The sequence below is a fragment of the Chlorocebus sabaeus genome, chromosome 3 (genome assembly GCF_047675955.1).
Source record: "Chlorocebus sabaeus isolate Y175 chromosome 3, mChlSab1.0.hap1, whole genome shotgun sequence".
NCBI classification, from domain to species: domain Eukaryota; kingdom Metazoa; phylum Chordata; class Mammalia; order Primates; family Cercopithecidae; genus Chlorocebus; species Chlorocebus sabaeus.
Window position 1 is genome coordinate 18247579 of NC_132906.1, and position 22283 is coordinate 18269861.

At 33.9% G+C, this 22283-nt stretch overlaps 1 protein-coding gene across 3 annotated transcripts in view; it reads left to right on the forward strand.

Moving 5' to 3' along the window:
* The window catches only part of COG6 (component of oligomeric golgi complex 6), a 132132-nt gene that overhangs the window by 52051 nt on the left and 57798 nt on the right, over nucleotides 1-22283 (forward strand). For all 3 annotated transcript variants that reach the window (XM_007960205.3, XM_037986773.2, XM_007960204.3), the window contains exons 14-17: nucleotides 14992-15123; nucleotides 15423-15590; nucleotides 19068-19175; nucleotides 20249-20302. In XM_007960205.3, the coding sequence (XP_007958396.3) occupies nucleotides 14992-15123; nucleotides 15423-15590; nucleotides 19068-19175; nucleotides 20249-20302 (462 nt within the window). The remainder of the gene's footprint in view (nucleotides 1-14991; nucleotides 15124-15422; nucleotides 15591-19067; nucleotides 19176-20248; nucleotides 20303-22283) is intronic.

Here is a 22283-nt window from a genome sequence, read left to right on the forward strand (position 1 = left end):
CTCAGCCTCCCAAAGTGCAGGAATTACAGACATGAGCCACCACACCTGGCCCTGGCCCTGGTTTCACTTTTGCAACAAATTTTTAATCTACTGAAGTTTATTATTGTTCAGACTGAAAAGATCTTATTCTTTCCCAAGTGGTTATCCATTTATTTTGTTTTATTACCCTAATAGTAAATTTCTGTATATTTTAGTAGTCATGTAAAAGTTAAAATGAAAGTTGCAACAAAACAGGAAAATATACAGTTGACCCCTGAACAACATGGGAGTTAGGATGCTGACCCCTGTGCAGTTGAAAAAATCTGCATATGACTTTTGACTCTCAAAATGTAACTGCTTATTAGCTTACTATTGACTGGAAGCCTTGCTAGTAATGTAAGCAGTCAATTAACACATTTTTTTTGTTGTATGTATTTATATACTATATTCTTACAATAAAGTAAGCTAGTGAAAAGAAAATGTTATTAAGAAAATCATAAGGGAGAGAAAATATATCTACTATTCATTAAATGGAAGTGAATCATCATAAAGGTCTTTATCCTCTTTGTCTTCACATTGAGTAGCCTGAGGAGGAGGAAGAAGAGGGATTCGTCTTGCTGTCTCAGAGAGTAGCAGAGGGAGAAAAAAATCTATGTGAATGTGGACTTTTGTGGTTTAAACATGTGTTGCTTAAGGGTCATCTGTAATGGACAGTAAAAGGCAGTTGAAGGATGACATCTTCCAATTAAAACTTTGAACAGAACAGGATGAAAATGAGGGAAGAAAGTAATTGTAATTTGAATATATTAATTACCAATCAATATTGCAGCTTATATGAGTTTATAGCAGTGAATGGGCTCTGATCATTATTGTTGTTGTTTTCGTTATCATTATTATTAATTGAACCCTCGATGTTTTTCTCAGATATGAACTGGGCCATATTTAGAGTTATTTTTACATTAGATTGCAACTGTATTATGATTCTCTTTACAACTTATATGTTGCTTGTATCTACAATCATTTCAGGTTTTTTTGTAAGAATATCTTCCTTTCATCAAATTTTAATGTTCCATAATTTTATATTAGTTATATCTTTTACTTATTCTGCTTCTTGTAAACCATTTTGCTTCCTCTAAAAACATTGTAGCTCTATGAAGAAAACTATTTATTGTAGAATGTTCTTCATTAGCAAAGCACCCAAGTGGAAATTTTTGTTAATATAATTTTAAGTGGATAGTATAATTGTTAGGAAGAATAGCTTTTAAAATAAAGGTATAGCCAGAGATGAATTTTTAAAAATATGATTGCTTTTGTGCTTTTAAAAAGACATACTTGGGAACTAATTCTTTATCCAGCATGAAAAAAAGAAAATTCAAGGACATAATTTTATTGAAAGACATACCTTTTCCCTAACAAAGCAGTTTGAAGCACTTGAGTATTCAAGTATGCATACTCCCTTCCTTATCAAGCTCTCCTGAAATATTCATAACTGCAAATCTAGTGAAGTTTAAAGAGAATATGTATCTATACTGCAAAAGACACAATGCCGTATCAATTTAGGCTAGACTGACATTTTCTAAAATTATTTCTTACTGTAGTAATAGTACAGTTCTAATTGAAAAGATATAGCCTGTCTTAAATGAAACCCGTATCAAATTAATAGTAGTCAGGATTGATTTGCCCGGTCCTCTGGAGGAAAAAAAAAAAAACCTAAAATGATTCTTTAAATAAATAGTCATTTAAATTCTAGGATATGGTTACTGCTTTGAATCTCTTTTTACTGCTCATAGCATAGTATGTGGATTAGCAGCTTGGGCATCATCTGGGAACTTACTAGACATGCAAATATCTCAGGCCCTACTCCAGACCTACTGAATCGAATTATGCATTTTAATAAGATTCCCAGGAGGTTCATGTGCTCATTAAAGTTTGAGAGGTGCTGTTCTGGTTGAATAGTTTGAGTTTTACATTATTCCTTACAGATGGTTCTGCCAGGAAAACAAACAAACAAAAAACCAAATTTTTTTTTATCCGAAATGCTTTAACGTTAAAAAAAAAGTGCGTAAAATAAGCTGTAATTTGAAATTATTTCAAACACGTTAATTTGTACTCTTAAATTTATCTTGGACAATTTTGTTGACTTAAAAACTTAAATTCCACATATTGTCAGTTACTAGAATGTATGTATTTAGAGCGAAAGGAATAGATATATATATATATGCACACACACACTTCTTTAAATATATACATATATAATCCTTTATATATATATTTTAATATAGATAGAATGAGGAAATTCATTTAAAAATATGAGGACTTTGTGTTTGGTTGGTTTGTCTTTATATTTTGAAAGCAAATGGGTGAAGGGCCTTCTAAGAAACTACACAACAGAAAATTAGAGGACCTTAAATGAAAGATAGCTGAAAGAATAAAACTAAAGTTGGTAGTGGGATGAAGTCATAGGAACAGCTTTTGGAATTTTTATGGTGCAACCTTTTTATTTTTCTCTAGTAAAAGAGCACCTAAACTACAGAAAGGATAAAAAGTAGTCACAAGAAGAATGAGGACTTTTGGTATAGCACTACACATTTAAAAAAAGAGAGGTTTTGATATATGAAATAGGAAGTTTTCAGTAGCTTAAATGCTTTTTTTAAATTGATCGATTGATTAATTGATTGAGACAGAGTCGGTCTCTGTCGTCCAGGCTGGAGTTCAGTGGTGCACTCTCTGCTCCCTGCAACCTCTTTCTCCTGGATTCAAGCGATTCTCCTGCCTCAGCCTCCTGAGTAGCTGGGATTACAGGCACCCACCACCATGTCCAACTAATTTTTGTATTTTTAGTAGAGACAGCATTTCACCACATTGGCCAGGCTGATCTTGAATTCCTGGCCTCAAGCAACCCACCCACCTCAGCCTCCCAAAGTGCTGGTATTACAGGCATGAGCCAACATGCCTGGCCTTTAAATGCTTTTAAATGTGAAATGTTTCTGTATACTTCAACTTTGTCACTTAAAAATATTCAAATTTTTGAAATAGTATTTCATAATAAGACTTGATGTTTAATATGTACAATAATGTAAAGAAGAAGAACAAATGAGCTTGCTTTTTTTTTTTTTTTTTTGAGACAGAGTCTCACTTTGTCACCAGGCTGGAGTGCCATGCACAATCTCTGCTCACTGCAACCACTGCCTTCCGGGTTCAAGTGATTCTCCTGCCTCAGCCTCCTGAGTAGCTGGGACTACAGGCATGCACCACCATGCCCAGCTAATTTTTGTATTTTTAGTAGAGAAGGGGTTTCACCATGTTGGCCAGGACAGTCTCCATCTCTTGACCTCGCGATTCCCCCGCCACAGCCTCCCGAAGTGCTGGGATTACAGGCATGAGCCAATGTGCCTGGCCGAGCTTTCTTTTTAACTGCAGCTATAGTATCCAAGTCTAAAGTATACAGTTAGTTGAATGTTTGTATTTGCATGTGCTCATTAACTATCACCCAGATAAGACATAAAACATTTATAGCACCTCAGAAGGCATCCTCATTCCCCTTCCCAGTCAGTATCTAACCCCAGTGTAAACTGCTGTCTGACTATTATCCCTTGTTTTCCCTGATATTAACTTCATGTAAATAGATCATACAGTGTGTACATTTTTGGCCCTGATTTAATTTAACATATCTGTAAGATTCATATATTTTTCATGTTCAGTAGTTCATTTTTTTAATTGTTGTGTAGTGATTTTGTTATATATATGCACCACAATTTACTCATTCTATTAGTGATGGGCATTTGGGACATTTCTAGTTCTTGGATATTGTAAATAAAGCTGTTATGAATAGTCTTATACATGTGTTGGTGAACATAAAAGTTTTTATTTCTGTTGTATGTATGCAGAAGTGGAATATCTGGATTATAAGATTGATTAGCTTTAGTAGATATTGCTAAGTATTTTTCCAAAGTAATTGTCCTAGATCACTCCACCAGAAATGTGGCAGCTTCAGTTGTTCCACATTCTCTCCAGTACTTGATGTTGTTAGTCTTTTTAATTTTAGCCGTTGTAGAAAGTGTGTGATGGTATTTCATTTGCTTGTAGTTTGCATTTTTCTCAAGATTAATGTTGTTGAAAAGTTTTTCATGTTTATTGGCTGCTGGATGTACTTTCTTGTGAAGTTGTCTTTTAAAGACTGTTGCAGATCACACCTGTAATCCCAGCACTTTGGGAGTCCGAGGCGGGCAGATCATGAGGTCAGGAGATTGAGACCATCCTGGCTGACATGGTGAAACCCAGTCTCTACTAAAAATACAAAAAGTTAGCCGGGCGTGGTGGTGGGCGCCTGTGGTCCCAGCTACTCAGGAGTCTGAGGCAGGAGAATGGCGTGAACCCAGGAGGTGGAGGTTGCAGTGAGCTGAGATCGTGCCACTGTACTCCAGCCTGGGCGACACAGCAAGACTCCCTCTCAAATAAATAAATAAATAAATAAATAAATAAATAAAAGACTGTTGCAGAAAGTCCTTACTGGGTTGTTACCTTTTTCTCATTGACTTGTAAGAGTTTTCAAACATGTGTTTGGATACAAGTCCTTTATGGAATAATAAGCATCACAGATATTGTCTACATTTTTGAACTGTCTTTTCACTCTGTGAGTTGTGTATTAGATCAACAGAAATTCTCAATTTGTAATTCAGTCTTGTATAACAAGCTTTTATTTCATGATTAGTTCCTTTTCTGTCCTGTTTAAGAAATCTTTTCCTATCCCAAGGTCATGAGGATATTCTTCTGTATTTTTCTCTAAGAAGCTTTATTATTTTAGCTTCCACATTTAGGCCTTCAATCCATCTCAAATGTTTGAGTATGGTATGAAGGTAGGGGTCAAGTTTAATTTGTGTGTGTATGCGTTATTTAAATTAGTTTATTTTCCTGCTTTCAATTTTTCTTGCCTTTGGTCTTGATCCATGTCGTAATGTCTGGTAAAATATAACTGGATACCTAATACAATGTTCTCATAGTAGGTCTTCAGCAGATGTTTGATAGATTGAAAAACTAGAAGAGCCTTAGAAGCTAATCTTCTCAGTCGTCTTTGTCCTTAGCTACATATGTATTTCTTAGGTTACCTGAGACTTATGTTTTTTTCCAGTTAAGTTGATATTTAATAATTGGTTGTCTTAGTACCAGTAGTGCAGTTGCACGTAGTTTTTGTGCGGTGATACAGGTATAGCCTTTCTTAAAGATTCATTCTGAGTTTGTTGGGAATACTTATCTCGGGTAAGCAATTGATGGCTCCACATTAGAAAGGCAATATATGGCTCAAGGAGGAATCCTGGGCTTTGGAGTCTAATAGAGCTGTACTCAAATTCTAACTTTTCCAATCATTATGACTTTCAATAAGTTGTCACTATGTAATTGAGTTTTTACTAAATGTAAAACAAAGAATGATGGCACAGTAAACTTAGATAAACCTGCCCTAGGTCACATAGTCACTAAGAGTGAATAGAAATCCAGGTCTGCCTAATTGCTAAGCCTGTGCCTACTTCCTGGTGGATGTTCCATACATAATAGTTCCTTTTAACATTTTCCTTTTATTTTTAATTTTTATAAATTTATGAGGTACCAATGCAGTCATGTTACATTTATATATTATGTAGTGGTGAAGTCTGGCCTTTTACTGTAACCATCACCTGAGTACTGTACATTGCACCCAGTAGGTAATTTCTCATCCCTCACTCCCCTCTCACCCTCCCAACCTTTCTGAATCTCCAGTGTCTATTATTTTACTCTGTGTCCATGTGTACACATTATTTAGCTCCCGCTTACAAGAACATGCAATATTTGACTTTGTTTATTTCACCTAAGATAATGGCCTCAAGTTCCACTCATGTTGTTGCAAGAGAAATGATTTCATTATTTTTCATGGCTGAGTAGTATTCCATGATGTGCGTGTATGAGTATGTATGTGTATATATATGTGTGTGTATATGTGTGATGTGTGTGTATAACATGTATAACATATATGTAAGACAACTTAGGTTGATTCCATATCTTCGCCATTGTGCACATTTTCATATGGATATACACTTGATCCAGCACCATTTATTGTAAAGGCCATCCATTCCCACTGCAGTGAAGTGGAAATGGTCATAAATGACATGACTATGTATGTGGATTTGTTTGGTAATTGTGATTTCCATTGATTTATTTTAGATTATTTATTCCATTGATTTTATTTCATTTAGAATCAACTTATACATTTTTTTAAAAAAAAAGCTTTCTGAGGCTTTGATTAAATCTATAGATCAGTTGAGGAGAAATTAGTGTCTTAATGATACCAAGATTTTCCATTTATGAACATCATGTATCTCTCCATTTACTTAGGTCTTTAGTTTCTCTCACTAACCTTTTATAGTGTTCAGGCCTTACACATCTTTTGTTAGATTTATTCCCCAATATTGAAGGGTTTTTTTGATGCTTTTGGAACTTCTTTTTCTTTTTAAATTTTATTTTCCACAAATGTATTTATAGTATAGAGTTGATTTTGGTCATTGATTCTGTTTCCACATACTTTTAAGGCAGTTTGCTTTTGAGTGCAAGAGTAAGTCATTGAAGATTTAGTCTGACATCTTCATTTTTGAAAGCATTTTAAAAAGATCATTGGAACTGCTGTATGGAGAATGGAATGTGGGTATGGAGGAGCACATTTGGACAAAAGGAGACCACTTAGGAGACTCTTAGAGTAAACCTGGCAAAAGTGGCTTGCTATAGAGTAGTAGCATAGGATGATTTGGAGCATTTGCATTTGGAATATATTTTAATGGTATAGAGATAATTCAGTAAACTAAGTGAGGGAAACGAAGAAAAGAAAAAATGAACAAATACTTTTGGGTTGTTGGTCTGATTAACTGGATAGCATTAATACTAGTACATTAAAGCTTCTAAGCAAATACCCTCATTTAATGTTTGTAAAACAAAAAGTGATAACTATTGTTCCTACTCCGTCTTATATTTCATACAAACTCTAAGTTCTTTAGAAGTTTTTTCATTTTTAAATAGGGCGGTGAAGACATTAGCTGGTCCTTTCTTTTCTTTTTTTTGAAACTAGCTTTTGTTTTTGATGAAAGAAAAATTTTAACCTTACCATATAATGCTAATTTCTGTCTTTTAAAAAATCTTAACTTATAAAACAATATATCTAATTTTACTTATGTTTAAAATTACATTGGAGCCCATGAGTGGGCTTCTATTAATCTATAATTGTTTCTGTAATTTTCCATATGTTTATTTTTTTTTTGAAAAACAAATGGTAACCTCAATGATATTCTTAAAGATGTATGCCTTCCTCCTCCACCTGTAACATGTAAGAGTCACTGGTTTGAAAAGTTTAAAGCATGTGAGTCACAAGGATATAAAATTAGCTAGCAAAATTTCAATGTAGCAAAACATTTAGGAAGAAAGGATGCTTTATATAAACTTGAAGAAGGCCTCAAATAGATTGTAAGATACTGGGGCCATTAGTGCTGATAGGCTTCAGTGTGGTCATGATCTTAAGAAACAGCTGTTAATAGCGCCTTATCGTAGATTCCCTAAGATCTATGATCCTACAGAAGAATCTAAGATCTACAGCATGCTCTCTGAAAAAATTAACTTTATAGAATTCGAGTAAAAATATCACCTATGAAAATCAAAATTAACACTTTGATGTGGTCGTTATATGTGTGACCTTTGGAGTTACTGCTTGGGTGAGAGTCTAAGCTCTGCCCCTTCTAAGAACAGTGGGACCTTTGGCACCTTATTTAATCTGTCCTTATTTTAGTTTCCTCATATATAAAATCCGATATTCTTCCTTCCTCCTCCTCCTCATCAGTCTTACTCATCTTCTGTAAAATGGGAATAATGTATACCTTAGGCTTATTAGGATGAAATGAAGATGACATGTAAAAGTACATGGTACAGTTTTTAGATTATTTTTTCGCATGTTACAAAATATTCATTTTGAAGATAGAATATAAAGAAAGTTTAAACATAACTGTAGGTAACATTCAGTGTTTTAATATTTCAGTCTTTTAAAAATACAAGTGTACACACACCTGTACACATGATGTGCATACAATTTTGTTTTTGTTTTTGAGATGGAGTCTCACTCTGTGGTCCAGGCTGGAGTGCACTGGTGCAATCTCAGCTCACTACAATGTCCACCTCCTGAGCTCAAGCGATTCTCCTGCCTTAGCCTCCCAAGTAGCTATGATTACAGGCATATGCCACCACGCCCAGCTAATTTTTGTATTTTTAGTAGAGACGGGGTTTCGCATATTGGCCAGGTTGGTCTCAAACTCCTGACCTCAGGTGATCCGCCCACCTCAGCCTTCCAAAGTGCTGGGACTGCAGGCGTGAGTTACCATGCCTAGCCCTGATGAGTAGCTTGCATTTTTCATTTAACATATTATTGGGGCTTAATAAAATGTTAATTATTTATTTTTGGAAACATCTTTAATACTGTACTTATGGATCCCATTCTTCCACACAGAAGCCAGTTATAGATGAATTATTTTGGTTCATATTCCCTATTAAATAGCATTACTAATGCCAAAGCATTCCCTCATAGTACTGTTGGAACATGTTTATTGTCTAGAGGCTTGTTAAGAAATGACTTACTGTTTAGTCCATTGGTATTTCAAAACAATTGATTAAATATATAGTGGTACATGTATATGTTTTATGTTATAACTATGTTGCAGGAACATAAATTGAATGTAAGCGACCATAATCAACAGTTTTTATTGATATCCATTATGCTTAAAACATTGTGAAAGAGCAGTTAAGAAGATATGTGCCTGAAATAGGGAGTCTAATCTATTTGAAGTAGACACTCTCACATGTCATTTTAGCAGCCTTGTATTTGGATTTAAAAACAAGCAAAGATGTTTGCTCATTGTCGCTGAGGGAGTATGCTTTGAATATAACCAGTGACTTTTTTATCCATTCATTCACACGAATGTGCTTAGGTTAGTGGCACATATCCGTGATATAGATATTTGGAAGTAACATGTGGCCATGTTTAAAACAAAGCTTACCTGCCTGAGCAAGTACTTGCATGCCTGCTGTAGATACTCAGCAAAGTATCCTGTGGCCAAGGTCAGGTTACAACTCTAGTTAAGATTTTTGAGAGTTTAAGATCATGACAAAAATAGAGGAAAAAGTCAAACATACAGAATAAGAAAGAGGGAAATCTTTATTTGTAAGGCAAAAGTTCACATTTTCTTCAACTTTCTGTCAGTATGTAAGATTTCTATGAATAGCTCAAGTCCTGGCATAAGTAGCAGTGATAATATTAACACCTCTTTCTCCCAGTCACATCACTCTGAGGATGCATCTGCCACTCACTCACTGGTACTGACTGGTTTCCAAGGAAATGGAGTGTGAATAAACTTGGATTTTTTACACAGCTTAAAGCTTATAGGAATTTTTGTATTGTGATTATTGTTTTACATGAAGTTCATAAAATGTATTTTGTTTTTTTCTAATGGTTGCTACTACTTGTTTTAGGCCCTCTAAATAACAAAGCCCACTTAAGTCTAGTGTTTGGCCTCCACAGGCTTATATGGAAATATGAAAGACATAGTAAAGAGGGTCTCTTCCCTAAGGGAGATTATGGTTAGTATAAAGTAAGTGCTGGAATGCATTGGAGGTACTTAAAAGAAATGTAGACTTGTCTCTTACAAAGTTTAACCATTAGAATGAATTTTACAAAATGAAACTAAAGTGACAAAAGGACATTAATGAACTATTTCTCTTCCTTAGATTTTCTTTCTGTTATTCTGCTATAGGATTTTATAGTCACAAAGTTTGTTTATCTGAAAAACTGCCCTAATTTTCACTTTGCTTTAGAAGTATGGTTCTTACCTTGTTGCTAATCTAATGGATGTGTGTGAAAGCACCTCATAGAATGGCAGTTTGTCGAATGACTTGAGTTCAAGTAGCACTCACTTGCAATAATTTACCATCAACTGTAACTATGGCAAAGTGCATCTTTAGCCTTAAATTTGAACTCCTTAAAGACCTGATTTCAAGGGAGAAAAAAATTTCCTTTAAGCTTTCTCCCACCAATGTGTAAGTTTTACATCATTGGTCTTCTGTTTTGTTTGGCAATTTAAAAATCTCTTGTGTGAATTTTTGAAAATTTTTTTTTAAAGATTTATTGCTTCCAAGTGCAACAAGAATATAAATAAATGGAACCTAATTAAACTAAAATGCTTCTGTATAGCCAAAGAAATAACCATCAGAGGAGACACACAACCCACAGAGAAAATATTTGCAAACTGTGCATCTGAAAAAGGACTAATATCCAGAATACAAGGAACACAAACAAATCAGCAAGAAAAAAATATCCCATCAAAAAGTGGGCAAATGAGATTAAGGAAATGCAAATTAAAACCACAGTGAGACACCACCTTACTCCTGTAAGAATGACCATTATTAAAAAGTAAAAAAAAAAAAAAAAAGCATATTAGTGTGGATATGGTGAAAGGGAATGCTTATATACTGCTGGTGGGAATGTAGATTAGCACAGCCTTTGTGGAAAACACTAGGGAGATTTCTTAAAGAACTAAAAGATCTACCATTCAATCCAGCACTCCCACTACTGGGTATCTACCCAAAGGAATAGAAGTCATTATATCAAAAAGACACTTGCACACGTATGTTTATGGCAGCACAGTTGCAGTTGTAAAGATAATGGAACCAACCTAAGTGCCCATCAACCAATGAGTTGCAAAATAAAGAAATTGCAACAACTTATATGGAGCAGGAGGCCATTATTCTAAGTGAAGCAACTCAGGAATAGGAAACCAAAAACTGTGTTCTTAAAAGTGGGAGCTAAGCTCTGGGTACACAAAGGCACACAGAGTGATATAATGTACTACGGAGACTCAGAAGGGGGAGAGGATGAGGAGTGAGGAATAAAAAATTAGATACTGAGCACAATATACGCTACTTGGACGATGGCTGCACTAAAATCTCAGACTTCGCTACAATACAATCATCCATGTAACCAGAAACTTTTGTACACCAAAAGTTACTAAAATTTAAAAAAAATTTTTTTAAAGATTTATTGCTTCCAAAAGACACTATGTACTATCTCTCTCTCTCTCTCTCTCTCCCCCTCTGTCTCTCTCTCTCTAAGCTTCCCTGGAGGATTTGTTAGATTTTATTTATTTTTTTCTGTTTGTAAAAGGTATTGGGAATTGACACATACGTGTTTGCTCTAGTTTTTATAGCTGTCTATTTCTGTATTATAGCTATTAGAATGCTAGCAGATCTTTCTGATTTGTACTAAGCTAAAGATTCCACTGAAAAATTTTTGAGTATCTTCTGTTCAGTTTATATTACTTATAAACATGTATATGCATGCATGTATATGGAATATCTTTATATTTAAATTTTTAGAATTATGAGTATGTTGATTTCTATTAAATGTATATTTATTTTAAAAACAAATGGAAACACAAAGAAGAAAATAATACTCATCTACATCCTCTCACTCTGAATTAACTGTTATTAACTGCTTGGTATATTTCATTTCTTTTAGGGGGCAGAGATCACTCTATTAATTTTGTAAAACTGATATGCGTATATTTATACATAATTTAAACCATAGAGAAGAGCACAAAGATGAAAAATTTTTTAAAACCCTCTTCTTGGAAATAACATTAGTTAACTTTATTATCATCAGTTTAACAACAGTCTAGATATCATTTTAAGTAGGAATGATAAATAGAATACTTTTGTGAAGATAAGATCATATTCTGGAAGTTTTTTTTAAGTTCACATTTATTTGAATTTAATGAAAGAAAAGGAGACAAAACTGAAGAAACTGTGGAACGTGAAATATGTATCTCTTCACTAGAAGAAATATTTTCCTTCAATTTTGTAAGTTTTGGCTCTATGTGTTTTGGGGCTTTTTTGTTGGGTGCATATATGTTTATAATTATTTTATTTTTTTGATGGATTGACCCTTCTATCATTATCAGATATCCTTTATTTCTAGTAATAATTTTTGTCTTAAAGTCTGTTTTGTCTGGTATTAGTATGTTAATGTAGCTAATTTAATCCGGCTTTCTTTCTGTTATTGTTTGCAAGGTATAGCTTTTTATATCCTTTTACATCCAATTTTTTTTGTCTTAAAAGTGTGTCTCTTGAAGTTGGCATATAGTTGGTACATGGTGTGGGTTTTCAAATTAATCTGCTAGTCTCTGCTTTTTGATTGTCATGTTTAATCCATTTACACGTAGTTTAATTGAGGGTAGAGTAGGATTTATGTCTGCATTTTGCTCTTTTGTTTTCTGTATGTCTTAAATGACTTTTTTCTCTGTGTCCCTGTTACTTCTTTTACATTAAGTACATATTTTCTAGTATACTAATTTAATTCCCTCGTTATTTAAATATATATATATGTGGGTATAAGGTTTTATTTCCTGAGTGGTGCCCTGGGAATTACAGTTAGCATCTTAATTTATAACAGCATACTTTCAATAGTATACAAAAACTTTGCTCCTATATAGCTCCATTCTCCTCTTCCTTTATGCCATTATTAATACAGTTAAATCTTATGACATTGTATACCCATCAACATAGACTTATAATTATTGCCTCATACAGTTTTCTTTTAAATTAGAGTTATGAAGAAAAAATACATTAAAACTGTCTTTTATAGTTATCTTTGTTGCAGCCTTGACCAGTGCTCTATTTTTTTATGTGGATCAAGTTACTTTCTAGTGTCCAGTTTTCCTTAGTATGTCTTGTAGGGCAGGTATGCTAGTGAAGAATTTTTGCCCTTATTTGGGAGTGTCTTAATTTCTCCTTTATTCTTGAAAAATAGTTTTGCTGAATTTGAAATACTTGGTTGACAGTTCATTTATTTCAACCTGTGAATATGCCATCCAATGCTTCTGGCCTGCATGTTTTCTGGTAAGAAATCAGCTATTGATCTTGTCAAAAATCCCTTGTCATAATGAGTTATTTCTTTCTAGTTGCTTTCAGAATTATCTCTTTGTCTTTTGACAGTTGGATTATGATGTGTGTTAATGTAGGTCTCTTGAGTTTATCCTTCTGGGAGGTCAGTTAGCTTCTTGGATGTTGATTAATGCTTTTTAAAATCAAAATTGGGAAGCTTTCTGTCATTGTTTCTTCACTGCCTTTTTCTCTTTGTTCTTTCCTTCTGGGATCCCCTGTATACTTACGTTGTTAAATAGTGTCTTATCTCTGATGTTCTGTTCATTTTTTTTTTTTAATTCTTTTTCTTTCTGTTTCTCAGACTCAATAATCTTTAAGTTCCTGTCTTTAAGTTCATTGATTATTTATTCCGCCTGCTCATACCTGCTGTAAGGCCAGGCACAGCAGTTCACACCTGTAATCATAGCATTTTGGGAGGCTGAGACAGGAGGATCACTTGAGCCCAGGAGTTTGAGACCAGCCTGGGCAACATAGAAAGGCTACCATCTCTATAAAAAGAAAATGAGCCAGGCATGGTAGCACGTGCCTGTATTCCTAGCTGTTAATACTTGGGAGACTGAGGTGGGGTGATCACTCAAGCATAGGAGGTCAAGCTGCAGTGAGCTGTGATTGTACCACTGTACTTTATCCTGAGTGACAGAGAGAGACCCTGTCAAACAAAACAAAACCCTATAGTGAATTTTTCATTTCAGTTATTGTACTTTTTGACTCCAGAATTTCTATTTGGTTATATTTTATTATTCCTGTCTCTTTATTGATATTCTCTATTTGGTGAGACATTGTTTTCATACGTTAGTTCTTCAGACATGATTTCCTTCAGTCTTTGAACATATCTAAAATAGCTTGTTTAAAGTCTTTGTCTAGTAAATCTAACATCTGGACTTCTTCAGATAATGTTTCTGTTGAGGTGTTTTTCTGTGTATGCTGTACACGGACTATATTTTCTTGTTTATTTGCATGTTTTATGATTTTTTTGTTCTTGTTGTTTTTATGAAGGAGAGAGTATTTTTGGACATGCTTACTTTGCTATTCCTGGTGATGTCACTTATGTATTAACTTTCTACATGAAACAATCTTATAATAAATGCCAATATTTGAAAACTCTTAAACCTTTCTACCTACCTGCCACTTGGATGTAGTCTCTTACATTGTCTTCTAAGTGCTATTTTTAAAAAATTTACAAAATATTACTTCATTAACATTACAAGTATTCTGAAAATATTTTTAAAGAAATTCATAGGCACTTCTTTTTATGTATCATGGTGCCACCAAATAAGGATAGTGAACTTGGCATACCTTCTACTTAGTAAGTGCAAGGCACGCTACTCAGCCATGCAACAATCTCATTTAATATTTACAGAGTCCCTCTGAAGCTCTGAAAAGTTAAGTAACTTGCTGAAGATTACACAACTAGTAACTGATAGATCCAAGATTTGAACTTAATGTGTTTAACTCTAGAGCCCAAGATATTAATGGTAATGTTATACTGTTTCTGTGAAGTGATTTTCAAAATGTGTGACCCATGAGTTACCTTCTTAAGAGACTCCTAGGGTGCTTGTTGAACTGTCAATTCCTGAACCCCTAGCCTATACATATTGAACTAAAATCTCTGAGATTTGGGCCTGAGAGTAGGTGACGTCTCTCAATTATATTATAGTTGGGATAGTGCTGGTCTATGGACTGCTTTTTTCTTATGATTTGAGCTAAAAAATAAAACAGGCCATTTTAAATACATATTAAAATATAATTCTGTAATTCAAGTGAACATTAACTTTTCAAAATTTTTTTTTAATTTTAGAGTACAAGGTGAGATATTCTGAGATAATCTGGCAAAGAACTTTTCTCTCACTTTGTGTGCTGTTAGTATAGTTCAAAGTAAGCTATTAATAAATTATAGGTTTCTAATGTGTGAGTCTATGCTTTATAACTTTTACATTTTTTTTTTACTGTGAACTTACATTTACCCATTAAAATTTAGTGGAAAAATATAAGGAGTGGATAAATCATCTCTTATTTTAGGTTGAACTCCCACCACCTGATCTTGGACCAAGTTCTGCACTAAATCAGACACTAATGTTGCTGCGTGAAGTTTTAGCATCTCATGATTCTTCAGTTGTACCATTAGATGCTCGTCAAGCTGATTTTGTGCAGGTATGTTGTAAATTCATTTTTAATGATTGTTTTTTGCTCCTGTATTGTACATTCTGTTTCACTTCTGGATTTTTGTAATTCATATACTTTGACAATCCCTTTCTTACTGTTGATTTTCCTTCAAATATTAAACCAGTTCTCATAATTTAAAAAGTATTGATTTATGTTTAATCTTTTCCTATGTGCTTCCATAAATTGGCTTCCTTCCGATTAGTTTGGCATTAATTCTGAAGTATCATTAACCCAAGACCATATCAGTGATTGAGAAATAAAGAATTCATTTTATTTTTCATTTGTAGGTTTTATCATGTGTCTTGGATCCTCTCCTACAGATGTGTACTGTATCAGCCAGCAACTTAGGCACAGCTGACATGGCCACTTTCATGGTCAATTCACTATATATGATGAAGACAACATTAGCTCTATTTGAATTCACTGACAGACGTCTTGAAATGCTACAGTTTCAGGTAAATTTTTCTATAAAATGACTATTTACTATGATCAAATCTTTTTCTCTTTGTGATAGCTTTAAGTTATTGGCTTAACTAATTTTAATGACCTAATTCCTATAGATCCCTTGATATCATCTGATGAAAGGACACACGCACACATATACAACACACACACACACAATTTCAGTATTTCAGTTTTCAGCTTTAGAGGAACCAGAATATGTAATGTTTAAAATACTCGATTCATACCGTAGTATGTGATGGTGGATTGAAGCTTTTCTGATTAATTTGAACAGTTACTCTGTATGCAGATTTCAGTTTCTGAACTGTGAATAATATGCTATATTTTTCAAGCTGCATAGTTAATGCAGAATGTGTTACAGCGGACAGATATATTTTTATCTATGTGTAAACCAGTGTTAGGCAAAACATTACAAATTGCTATACCAATCACTTGAGTCCTTGAGTTCTATAAAGCAAATGGTTATCACTTAAGAGTGTACATGTTGACTAAAACAAAGCCATTTGTAAAATTTAGTAGATAGTTGGATTCCAATTTTAAGCAGTGATTATTGGTAAATATACTGTTTTTTTAAAAAACAACTCTGAACGTTCTGTGCTATGACACATATATCAACAGTTTGGCAGTGGATATAGGAATGAGTTTTGATAGATCTAAATTTATATTTTCTAATTTTTAATTTTTTCTTTTAAAATAAATATATCAGAATTTTCCATATTTGTGGTTTAAAGTCAAATAATTCTACCGAACTTCTTATGAAAAGCCACCAGTGTACCATCCTCTCCACCTCCAACATCTGTCTCTCATTTCTCCCTCAAAAGCACAATTTCTTTCAGTTTTTATAGTTGCTTCTTTTGGTATTTATATTTGTAATTCTAAACACTTAGGTGTATTGCTACTTACAGATCTTTTAAGTTTTATATCTAATGTATTAGATATAATCTAATACATTATGAAATGAAATGAACAATGAAAATTTAGTTATCTACTGCCACTCCCCCAACCCCCCCGGGATAAGAATATGGTTATATTTAGAGCTTTCCCATCCTCCCAAATGCAGCTGTATTATAAATTTTGGTTAGATCAATATTGTGTTAAATTATTATTACTATGTAAACACTATTGGTGACTGAGCCACGTAACAAAGAATGGTTAATTTACCTTTCATGGATGACTTTTTCATTTTCTGTGGAATTAATAACGTTTTTATTTAAGAAATGTCACTTTTTTCTGTATTTGTCACTAATTCAAGCCCAAATCCCTGCCATTGATCTAAATCTTCAGATATGTCAGGTGTTTATCAATTTGCTTTATCACCAATTATCTGTTTTTCTTATGTGTTCCATAACTATTTTATACATGGTAAAAATTCTTCCTGGTCTGTGCGCTGAATTGAGCTTATTAGTTTATTCAAGTTATCTATGTCCTTGCTTATTTTTGCCCCCATTCAATGTGTCAACTGGACTTTTACATGTATTTCAACGTTCTGCAGAAATCTCTTGAGCCAGATCTTCATTAGTCCTGGCAGCATTTTCAGTAATTGTCCTATCAGCAGATAATTCAGGTTCGCCTTTCTCCAGACTCCACTAGCAATTCTCCCCACGTCCTTTCAGACCGCACTGGCAGTCCCTTTGAGTGGGTATTCTAAGCAGACAAATCACAGTGTGGAAGTGCTTATTGCCCTATACTTGCATTATGCTTGCTAGCGTGCTGTCAGCCAAGACTGGTCACATAGAACAGCCTGGATTCAGTATGATAGAGGACAATACAAGGGTGTGGATATGGGAAGGTGTGGTTTATCACATTTCTCCAAAGTAACAAATTACCTTGTTGGGTAAAGGATTCTTGATTTTAGGACTTTTACTACCAATAACCTATTTTTTTTTCCTACTTTTATATAGCTTCTTCCAGTGTTTCAAGCAAGAAGTCCAGGCTAGTCAGATTCTCTTGTTTTTAGTAATCTAGTCCATTCATCTGGACACTTACAGGGATTTTCCTTTGAGTTCGTATGTTTTCCCAGGATATTTTTGGTATGTCTCTTTTTAAAAATTATTTGCATCTTTGACTTTGTAGAGCCATTTCAATGTAAAGATTCAAACCTTTCTTTTGCTTAGTAAAGAGTTCTATTTCTTTAATCATCACTTTTCTGTATGTTACTTTTTATATTTTGAAACCCCTGTCCTCGGTTGGTTTTATCTCAAGGATCTGCCCTCTAATTTCTTTTTAGATCTCTTTACTTTAATCTATTCTTTGATATTTGCTCTATATTACTTTCCTTCCATTTTTCTTTCAGACCACTAATTTGATTCTTAGCCGTAACTCTTTTTCACCTTCATTAAGTGTTTACCTTTGCACACTTTGTTTTTCTTTGGTTTCTAGTAAATCCAGCAAGTAAGGGCTCTAATTGTACTTCCTTGGGCATTTATTTAAAAAAAAAAAAAATGAAAGTACTTTATGTCTTTCCGTAGTGATGCCTCGGGAAAGAAACCCTACTTGTTCCGATTATTCACAAAGGTTTTCTTTCAGCTTCCTCACCTCTTTTAAATCAGTTCTAAGTGTTTTAGGGGGAAGAGCAGAGCTATTGGAGTTGCTTGGAAAATGGCAATCATTTAGATGGTAACAGATACCATAGTTGACAGTGTACTGTGTCACTAGCAAGCAAACTGGTAAAATCTGGGGGAACATTCTGGTGAGGAATAGAAGGAAGACCTCCAGATTCAGGATTGTACTAGCGGGAAAAAAAAAAAAAAAAAAGGAAGAGCAAGCTTTTTCTCACCAGGGAATGTTTCAACCCATCAAGGTAGTCCTCTTCTGTGGTTTTTATCTCCATTAGCATGAGTTGGAATCCCCCAAAATAGCACAAAACTGGGGAGCCCATACTACTCACATCTGATAGCGGCATCTTCTTAGGCAGTTCCTGAACCTGAAATCTTTAGCCAAGTTTCTACTGGGCCCTCAACTCTTCCCTACTTGTCACAGGCCTGCCTTATCCTCAGGAGAAATTGCTACCTGAGCTGTAATGGGATTTCCTCCAGATGGTATATTTGATTTGTTAAGTCAACCTAGCAAGTTGGGACCATGAGGAGGACAGGAAGTCAGGAACGTCAGGCCCTCATCTCGGAGCTCTTCCTAAATATTTTATTTTATACTGTTGTTGTTTACTAGTGTTTTTTTGTTTGTGTTTTGTTTATTACCAGCTTTTAAAAGAGTTGAGAAGCAACCCAAATTTTGTGACTGGAAGATAGTCCTAGAATCCTCCTTGGTTATAATTTTTAAAGTAAGACTTTTTCCCCCTTTCATAGAAAGACTTACTGTTTGGGGGAAGAAAAAGGTTTTGTTACAGAGGTCATCCCTGTGCCAATGCAAGGAAAAACTCCATGATGAAGAGCTAAGACTCTGGGGTAGTTTACTTCTACTCTCATCAGTGTCATTCTTCTTTTGAAATGTTTTCTTTCTGTGTTTTATTTTAGATTGAAGCACATTTGGACACACTTATAAATGAGCAAGCCTCTTATGTTTTAACTAGGGTAGGCTTGAGTTACATCTATAGCGCTGTACAGCAACATAAACCCGAACAGGTAAGTGCTTAGATGTTCCTTACTAATTCATGTTCCTTGCTAATTCAAGAACATGCCAGTTTATAGTATGGTCTTCTAGAGCTGCACTCTGGATTCTTGGCTCTACCACATACTAGCTATGTTTTTCTGGGAAAGTGATTTATTTTTCTGTATCTGTTTCCTTACCTGTGGGTTGGGGGTAATAACAGTATCTGTGTCATAGGGTTATTCTTAAGACATAATACATGCATAGCTCTTAGATGACTTCCTAAATATGGTAGAGTGCCCCACAGTATTAACAATCCTTTTTATTAAAAATGGTTTTTGTTAAAAGTAATGAAAATATACAAAAATTAGTATTATAATAAAATGTCTAAAGGATATTCATACTGGTAAATTTTTTGGATTCCTATATCACTATTAGTTGTAATTGAATGCATAGATTACAGTATAAATAGCAGTCATCTTTTTAATTTAGCAAAGTGCCCATTACTCTGAGAAGGCAGTCACTTCTGGGGTCAGCATATGATCTTGTTAAATTATAGAACCCTGGTAGAAATAAAGGAGTGATGGGAACCCCAGAAAACCATGTAAGCCATCTTTCTTAAGAAAGCAAAGAACTCTTTCAAACAGCATTAACATGAAGACTATATTGTGGCCCAGAAACTCTTAAATGAAGCTCTTAAAACACAACTTTTCAATTTTTTATTTGCTAAAGTGGTAAGCAAATTTCTACCAGTAGGAACCAATTTTGCTGCCTTTCTGTACTTTCTGAAAGTATCAAAGCCTCCATGTGTCACTGGCATCTTCCAGTGCTTCATTGCCTTCATTTTCTTGAGTATGAGTAAACTTGAAGTATCATGATATTTCTGTTGTTAATGAACTTGAGCACCTCTTGCTCCCTCCAACAAATCATAGTCCCTGATCTTACTGAGGTTGAAGAAATGACACTTGAGTTCTATGGAAATAAGCTAAATGATTTTCCAAATTTGGGCAGTTCTTTAATGGACTATATTCAATAAGTGAAATAAAATGTATATCTCCCTTTTTACATCTTGGATCTGCTTTTTTTTTTTTTTTTTTTTTTTAAATAGGGCTCTTTAGCTAATATGCCCAACCTAGATTCTGTGACACTGAAGGCTGCAATGGTAAGTGTATGATAAAACATTTTAATTTAGATTTCCTTATAGATCAATATTCTTCATTTTTTGCTGTGTGATAATTTCATTCTGGGTGATACTTTTTATCTCTTGATATGCTGTATTAACATTGGGTCCAATAATAATGACTAAGCCTGTATTCCTTTAATTGAGTAGTTCTGGCCAAGTCTTAAATTCATGGTAGTGTTCCACTATGCTCTGATAGTCTCATCATTACTGTTTAGGATTACTGTTTACTCTATTTTTAGAGTTTTATTCCTAATTTAATTGAAAACAGGAATGACAGATATGAAGAAATTAGGCTGTGTATCATTATAAACTTGTTACTACATGATCCTTGGTTTAAAGCTCTTGACTTTTTCCTGACATGAAAATGGAAACTAGATTCCGGTCTTAAAACAGTATATTACTCTTCAGTTTGAGACTCACTGAATTTCGGCTTTATTACCTTCCTTTTCAGGTGAAGATCTTGTACCTTCCTTTTTGCATGATCACTACTTTTTGTGTGTGTTTCTGTGTCTTAAGTATATATACTTTTCTCATGCGCATAGCCGTTCATTATATGATATTTAAGTCATATAGCTCTATCCCTCATAGGAGTGATCCCTTTTGGAAGTTTTATGATAGTAATACTAGTAATAGTAATAATAATAACAAGGAACAAGAACAGCCATTAACATTTACTTAGCATAGCAAGTGCTTTTCATGTATTAACTCTCGAATCCTCATGACAACCCCATTCAATCCAGGAAGTTGGCCTACAGTGCTTGTGGATTTAACTACTGTTCTAAACTACTGATCCTAAGTATTTACAATACTCACATATACTCATTACCACAATGGCCTGACTTTCATAGATAGTCCTCTAGGAAGGTTTTTAAATTTTCCAACAATTTTTGATGCCAGGGCTTTCCTATATATTATCTTCCAGAACTCAATTTAACTGAAAATAAAAGGATAGGCCCATAAGATACCTAACAAATACAAAGAAGAAGGGAGGGCTATCTATATAATTATTAGATATCTAAAGTAGAATTTAAAAAGACTAAATGCAACAAAGCAGAAACATTATGTCATAATAAAAGACACTATATAGAAGCAACAGTTGTAACTTCTATATATAAAACAAAAATATAATAGCAAAAATTAGAAATGCAAAGAAAATTCAATGTTAAAAAGTTTAAATAAAAATAGATGAAAATGAATTTTAGGTTCATTAAAAGATATGTTTTTTAGGAAGTTATATATACACTCACCATACTATCCGGTAAAATTGCACTTCAAGGTATTTACCCCCAAAAAATGAAGATCTATGTTCACACTTACATCTGTAACATTAGTTAGTACCAAATATGTGTTCCCTTCCTTTGTTTCTCCTCTCTTGACACATATCCAGTCTGTAATACAACTCATAAAATATTTTAAATGCCATTAAAAATTCTTCATGTTCCTGGTGTTAATTTTTAGAACAATTAAGATGAATATGAATATATGATTTCTCTAACAAAACAAATCTTGCTTGAGTTTTGTATTTAATACATGATTATGTACAACCATTTATTGTCTCCATTTAGGGGTTTCTAAGGCATTTCAGTTCAGCATGTCCAAAACTAACTCTGCCCATTCCACCCCAAACCTAAGTCCTTTTCCAGGCATTATTAACTCGGAAAATTGTAAGACCTTCTATCCATTTATCATTTAAATAGTTATTAACCAAGTTTCTGCTGTTTTCTAGTCATCATACTAAGAACTGGGATGAAAACAGATACGATCTAGTAAGGGATGCAGCTACTACACAAATGAATGAAGAGTACAGTTTCGTGTTACGATAATATAGTGAATTAATTTATACAGATCCAAAATCTAGGAGTCAATCCCTTCATTCCATCAGTAACCAAGTCCTGATGGTTCTCAAATATCTTTACTTCTTTCATCTTGATTGCCCCATAGTCTAAAAATGCTGCAGTAG